Source organism: Penaeus vannamei, chromosome 35 (assembly GCF_042767895.1).
Source record: "Penaeus vannamei isolate JL-2024 chromosome 35, ASM4276789v1, whole genome shotgun sequence".
Taxonomy (NCBI): Eukaryota; Metazoa; Arthropoda; class Malacostraca; order Decapoda; family Penaeidae; genus Penaeus; species Penaeus vannamei.
This window is the reverse complement of record NC_091583.1, coordinates 18,274,360-18,281,859: the sequence shown is the minus strand read 5'-3', so window position 1 is coordinate 18,281,859 and position 7,500 is coordinate 18,274,360. Positions and strand designations below refer to the sequence as shown.

The 7,500-nt window shown below is 33.1% G+C and overlaps 1 protein-coding gene across 3 annotated transcripts in view; it reads right to left on the bottom strand.

Annotated features, from left to right (window-relative positions):
- The window catches only part of LOC113816706 (choline transporter-like 1), a 17,398-nt gene that overhangs the window by 548 nt on the left and 9,350 nt on the right, over positions 1–7,500 (bottom strand). For all 3 annotated transcript variants that reach the window (XM_027368766.2, XM_027368781.2, XM_027368773.2), the window contains exons 10-15: positions 6,278–6,379; positions 5,778–5,931; positions 5,455–5,601; positions 4,988–5,141; positions 3,315–3,536; positions 1–2,898 (exon numbers count right to left, since the gene is read on the bottom strand). The exon at positions 1–2,898 is cut by the window's left edge and continues 548 nt beyond it. In XM_027368766.2, the coding sequence (XP_027224567.2) occupies positions 2,701–2,898; positions 3,315–3,536; positions 4,988–5,141; positions 5,455–5,601; positions 5,778–5,931; positions 6,278–6,379 (977 nt within the window). In that variant the 3' untranslated portion in view covers positions 1–2,700. The remainder of the gene's footprint in view (positions 2,899–3,314; positions 3,537–4,987; positions 5,142–5,454; positions 5,602–5,777; positions 5,932–6,277; positions 6,380–7,500) is intronic.

The window sequence follows — 7,500 nt, the reverse complement described above, 5'->3', positions numbered from 1 at the left end:
CTTTGTGTCATGTATATCCCGTTCTTATAAATACTTTGTTATTTTGCCAAAATCCTGGCTTTTTATCATAGTTACAAAGATGTGCTTTTTTTTTCATTTTCTTTTTCGTTTACAGTTATCCCATTCCATTAACATCTAAAGAAATATATGATACACAAAACTGAAGTTATAAAGATACTAAAATATACAAACTTTTCCCCAAAAAACATAAAATTTCTAAAAGAATCAAACATCAAAACAGAAATGGAAAATGGAAACTATCACTCAACTTACCTAAAAAAAAGGGAGTTAATTTTCCACTTGAAATTTTAGTATTCTATTTTGTATTCTGTGCAATAAGTTAACAAATTTTATAAGTACATTTTGCTTATATCAGGATGGAACATAACTGATGCAAACCAAGCACAAGCTTAACCTAATATAACAATTATGTACATCTTACCAAATATTTCTGGATCAAAAAGTGCTAACAGATTATTTAATGGACACTGATAACCTTTGGTATGTTAAAATTGCATTATGTCTTTTGTTTCTAATGTTGTCTTTTCCCTTGATACAGGATAAATTTCCTGTTTTTTTTTCATTCAGGCACTTTTTTCCGCTATTACAGAATGAAAAATCCCTATGGTGATAATCACAGGTCATCAGTATTTTAACATATTCTCTTTCAGCATATTTCATTTTCCTTCATAAAATATGTTCAACATTCAAAGGCTCTTGAACCTACACATTTACAATTTCTGATGTATATCAATCCCTTACTACAGACAGATGTATCAATCAGAATTTTTCAAGGACTCAACAAAACAAAAAATATTTTTTTTTCAAAGCTGCAAAAGTTCCATCACAATGATTTGATACCAAATCAATTCATTTTTGCTCAGCCTTACACCTACAGGACTCCCTATATCATATTCTTTAACATATAACAAAACAGCAATTTCTATGCTAAAAATGACTGTTTGGGCAATGAGAAGAAAAAATTAACTAAATGTAAAAAAGTACAACATGAATTAGAAAAACTGCCAATGCCCAAACCTTTCTTGTAACCCTCCATTATAGTGAATAGGTGACTACTCACTCATAACACTTTAAAAACAGCTTCTCTAATATTTCAACTAACCTCTTTTGAGTATTAACAAACTACTGTCATGCTTCTGCCTTCCATATCCATCACTTGACTAAAATTCCTCTGAAATGTAAGTCAAATCCTAAATGATTGTGAGGACACCACTCACCATTACAAGTGTAAAGGTGACCCTAACAGACTTGCACAGGGTATTTATAATGTATGCTGGACAAATGGTGGATCATCACAATAGAGCATTTATATGCCAATTGCTTACCAATTACTAAATTTGGGAAGGTGAATTTGTATATACAAACATTTCTTGCATTTGCACAGGATTTATCACAAAACGAAACAGACAAAACAAAACAAAACAAATGGTACAAATCTGTCTTGTACTATCCTTCAGGTATGGTGGATGACGAGTTGTGACTCAGTATTTGGAGCTCATAACAAAATAATGTATCTAATGTTATATTACCAGCTGCAACGTTCAATCTCTGTGCTACTACCATTAAAATAAATTGCAAATCTCTGAAGAATTCTTACCAAGAGAAGAAACTAAATTTGAATTTCTTATAACTAAATTCTAGCTTTTCGCTATTGCCAAAACACCAATTATCTCGAAACATGTGTGTCCACGCAAATGTAAAAAGTACAAATATATAGATATTAGTTGAGAAGAGGAAAATTTCATTTAGATGAAAATAGTTTTATCACATATTAAAAAATCACAGACTTAAAATATAAAGAGGAATTTCTAAATGACCTTGAAATATCACAGATGATATTCCAGTATCATTAACTGCAGATTATCACTTAAAAAGAAAGAAAAACATATTTACACATAAGTAAGTACACTGATGGCTGATAGTATGGGATGAAAAAGAGAGAAAAAGAAAAAGAAAATGACAAAGAGAGAGAAGATAAACAAGAAGAAACCAATAACATCAAAAAGAACAAAAAGAAAAAGTCATAAAATGATAAAAAGTAAGAGAAAAAGAAAAGAAAAGAAAAAGAGATCAGGTCTGAGTTCCCTAAGTAAAATATACACTTTGGATGGTATGTATGACTCTTATTAGTAGAACTATTGTTAGGAAAACTTAGGAAAACTACTAATAAGAAATTATAACATAACCTAAAAGTCTCCTTAATGAGTTCCCTGTGCTTGCTGATATATTTCCTGAAAATACAAATAAGAGTTCTGATATCAAATATTGAGCTTAATGCAATTAGCAATTTCTGTCAATACTGTTACCTGTTAAATAATGCATTTTCTTATCTATTACCACACCCTGGACACTTTCTAGAAGTCATTTCGCTATCCTTAATTATGAACATTTTATTTAAATAAGAGTATTATTCTTTCATTCCATTAGTGTTACATTACTTTCAAACTCCTCTATGATATCTGCCAATGATTATCAGAGTCAGTGAGTCACACATAAAAATGTGTTACTGTCAAATGCAACAATCTATTGATCATGATTCTTATTGCATTTATCTTTAAATCTATAAACCATCATTGGTTACCAAAGTCATAGTAAATATTCCATCTCGGAAAGGGGCGGAGCATGTAAAAAGGAATCAGTTTCTGCAGCGGCAAGCATTGTCAGAAACTTCCTCTGCCTTCACACCGCCCCTTCCTTGAACCGAATGGTCTCAGGGGGGTCACGGCGCCTTGGCTTTCTTGAGTTCTTTCTGTCAATGTCTTCATGCTTCACCATGAACTCATATAGCTCTTTGTCAGCCACCAACTCACGCCCGTCAGTAGTGTCGTAAGTGTTGTAGTCATCAGAGAAACATAAGAACAAAGTGTCAACAGCCATCTGAAATGTGCAATGTAGAGGAATCAATATTCAATGCCAAAAAATTGCATACAGATAACAACATGGAAAATGTCAATCCCAAGAAGATACAAAGCTATTAAATCTGGCATCAAATCAAACAGATACATTAAAAGAGTAATAAATCACAAAATTTCAAATACTGCAGATATCCTCATATGACAATACAAAGACTGAAGAGGACAATCCATTTAATTTTTCTGAGGAGAATCCTAATGAATTCAATCTATAATAATATATCACTCTTTCCTCATTGTGACTTTATATGATGACTAAAAGTGACTTCCAAATGTAATCAAATATCTTGCTGTTACATTTATAGAAAAGATGGTTTCACAACTGATAAGTTATTCATCAATAATTCATGCACAAGAGATAGAATCCAGAATCACACTTACCTCATATACCGAGAAAACACAGTGGGTGATGAAGAATGCAAAGACAGCTGTAACGATTAGCGGTACTGCATAAAGATGAAGAGTAGGGTTAGCATGTAGGACAGGGAGGGCAATACAGCATACCAGTGCTGTTACTGTGATTTTAGCCAAGAAAATTGTCAGGTCACCTATGCTGTTCACTGTAGCTACCTGGAGCATGTTTGTCAGGACTACACGCCATGCCTGTCAACAGTGAAAAAAAATGTATGTATCATATGGTGAAAATGATGATATATCATCTTAAGAAATAAGTGTTACACTTTCACAGCCATTGCAATATTACCTAAAAACGGTATGATTCTCAAATTTCATGGTACAACTTGAATGATTTATAAGTATTCAACAACTTTGTTTTAGCCTATGAAGTAATATCCATCTAATCCTAGAATCTGAAAAAATCTGAAGTGAGGTCAAAACCTCTTGTGAAAATAAAGGGATATTGGTAATGCTTTTATGAAAGCTTATGGAGACCACAGCTCCCCTTTGCAAGTCATCTGGCCTTCATTTTCCCAGTCAAGATATCGATGTTTGGAAACTGGTTGAGGAAAATCATCAAATTACAGTGGAAAGGATAACACAAATATGAAACATTTCAGTGGAATCAGTCATTAATATCTTAACCAAATGGTACCAGGTAATCATACTGTCTATTGTCGTTATCTTTTTGTGAATTTTTTTGTACACAACAGATGGCTCTACAAATACTCAGCCATCATGACCCAATACATAAGCCTGTATGTCCTAAGCTGATTTTCCCTTCCCTTGAGTTTATGGGATTTTTCTTTCTAATGCTATTAATATCTATGTTGCAATCATTGTTGTTGACTGTGATTACCATAATGGTAGTCACTATTACGGAAAATCAACTTTATAGGACCATTAATTGACTTCTTGGTGAATAAGCATTTGTGGAACCATCTATGTGTAAAATAATCAATAAACAAACAAAAAAAAGGTCATAATATGTATTCTTGCAATCCCAGCATTGGGTTGATCAGAATTTATCAAGTTTTCTGCCTAAGAGGCCTTAAAAAACTGTTGTGCCCTTCACATTTTTGGTTCCCCTACCTCAACAGTGGGACATTCACAATTTTTTTTTTTCCTTCTAAATTAACAACCATTTTAATTCAATAATTTGATCCTGAGAGTAAACGGTAACTAAGATGGTGGTATTTGCAAGTTTCAAAAGGACCAGTCACATGCAAAGCTGAAAGATCTAATGCAAAAGTTAAGGCAAAGAGTAACCTGTGAAATATGTGAAATATGTAAGTTTGAAAGAAAGACTGTGGTGTTACAGGAAAGCCTTATAACCATATGCTGTTTCAAGTACCATGTCATTTATATCTTTTGTGTGAGTAAATTCCAAAGCAAATTGTGAATCAATTGCCAAGATATGGCACTGTAACATGAAAAAAAAGCATCTTCAATTTATCAGAATTTTCTATTTCTCTTTTTGAAAGATAAATGTAAAGCAAGTTACTTAGTCCTTTTAATAGAAAAGACTTACTTGGGATATATGAATTTTTTATTGTTTATTCACCAATAAAAGGGAGAAAGCCAAAAATCTTAACCCTATCTAAACTGTTAAATGAATTCCTTCTTGTGCAAATGTGTGACAATGTTTAAATACTAACAATCTTGGCAGACTCGCAGAATGCAGTGCCTCTTGTTGCTGTGACGGTGTAAGCATTGTGGTTCATGTACTTGAGAAAGTGTTCAAAGCACCAGAGGCAACAACAGCAGAGTCTTAGCCCACATCTTGCACAGCTGTGTTCTGGGTCCTTGCATCTGTTAGGAATACAGAATAATAAGTATGGCAAACAGTATAATTTCTACTGGAATTGCAGGAGATTTAATAACATAACCTGTTTCTAGTAATGATTACTAATGATAATATGATTAATGATTCTGAGTTTAGTACTGAAACTAGGAAATATTGAACATCAAAGCTAGACAATATTAATCAAATCCACTTAGCCAGAGAAGACATTGGAAGGCCTAAACTCTGGGATGCATATAAATATAGCAGCACACCCCATAAACAGGCAACTGGCATATTTACTTAATTACAAAAAATGTCAAGAATCCAAAAGTCTCTTACTTTTTGGTAATCCATTGTATCAGCAGGCGAGGTAGCTTGCAAAGGGTGATGAGAAGTGAGCCCTTTGCCACTGTACCGAGATGGTAGAGAAGAAGGGTTCGCCACGACCACCAAATGGGGTGTCGAACTTTGCCACGGCCTTCTTGTCTGTTGATCCAATTAATAACATGTGTATGGATATCTAATACAAGAATATCCTTTTTCAACATTCATCAGTATATAATCTTGATTTACTCGTATCTATATCTATATATAAACATCAATCAGTCTATCTATCTATACATGCAGAGCCCCTTTAAAGCTAATAAGCTCTAAAAACATACCGTGAGAAATAGTAAGTTGAAACTGCTGATGCAATAATCATCTGCTGACATGCCAAGATGAACTCAGCAACCCAAACTAGTCCGAGGACCCAAACCCACCACATGGAGCGCACCCATGAAGGGTCAACATATTCCAGGATACGCTGGGGTGTACCTGATAATGTAAAATCAAAAGCATATTATATACTTATACAGTGACATAAATAGCTTAAGGGAATGGAATCTAGAATAAACTTTCGTTAGCTTTTATAAAGAAGCACATTTAATTACAATGCATAGAATAAAGTTTCTTATTCACATATAAAGATGGATCAAAACATCTCAAAAAAGTTTAAAAAATGAGATTTTAACTCATATATGCACTAAAAAGACCTAACAAAACAATTTTCCTTATAATATATGGAATTAATAGCTAAAACCCGAGGTGAAAAACGCAAATAACAGCTGCACATAGCCCTATCATACCAAAAAGCACAACAGACTTATTAATCAGTACTCACGCATAAAAGTGAGGTTGGTGTCGTCACCCTCGCTTAGAATGGCTGAATTATTGTTGATCACTTCTTGCAAGGTTGTTTGTAGTCTTGAACTTCTCAAGTGCTCTGTTAATCAGAAAAAAACATGAGCTTTACATGTATAAAACATGTCAGTGTAATAAGAAAATAACTAACACATTTATTAATAACTGCATGCATGATTTTTTTTTTATATTAGTATAAAAGAAAACTGATGAAAATGAATCATATATGAATATAATTTTTTTTCCAAAGAAAGCACAATATACATAATTTCTCACAGCTATGAGTCCTCTGCAAAATTTCCTAATCACAAATATATACGGGCATTCACAGTTCTCACATAATACAAAAAAATCTGAATATGAGGTAATTGCAGAATGAAAATGAATGATTTTGCAATATAAGAGATACATGTGTCAGGTTTTGATTATATCTTTGTCTGAAATACATGGTTTGTGGTAAAGGTAAAAAGTAATGTATTTCTGATGAAGATATAACTGAAACCAGGCCAATTGATCTATCAAATATCTTGCAGATAATCATTCTCATTCATACCTATTTTACATGTGCCTCAGTGAATACAGTTCACATGAGCCACTACAAAATTTCTGATCTAGCTCTACAAATTTTACTTTGCCTAATAAATGGATATATCTTAAGAAAGAGAACTAAGACTGAACCTAACCCTAACTATTGAAGACTTGTTTACTTCCTATCATTCACCTTCTGACTATAGTAGCAGTCCCAGACCTCATTCTCCAGCTGTTCTCCTTGAGTGCCATTATTACTACCTCACTCCAAAATCTTTCTCAGATTACTCTCAAAAGTTCAGTTCAGGTAAAGAAGAAGATGTAGTATCAAAATGTAGAACATAAATCATCCATTTTGATAATATTCGCTCATTCATACTTCCTCCTACAATCATTGACAAGTCTGATCCAAGCTGAAACACCTATTATTTTTTAACTTAATTTTTGCTTTTACCACAAACTACTACACTACTCCATTAATTAAAATCAGATTTTATCCCTGCTGCAGACTTTTCTAACCAGTAACAATCTCCTGCCTATTCCTTACCTATGCAACAAACATGGAATGGAACATAGAGAAAGAACATCCATTAACATTACAGTACTAAATAAATGGCATAAACACCTTACCATGTTGACACAAATACAGAGATGGCAGGTAGATTTCAAAACTGT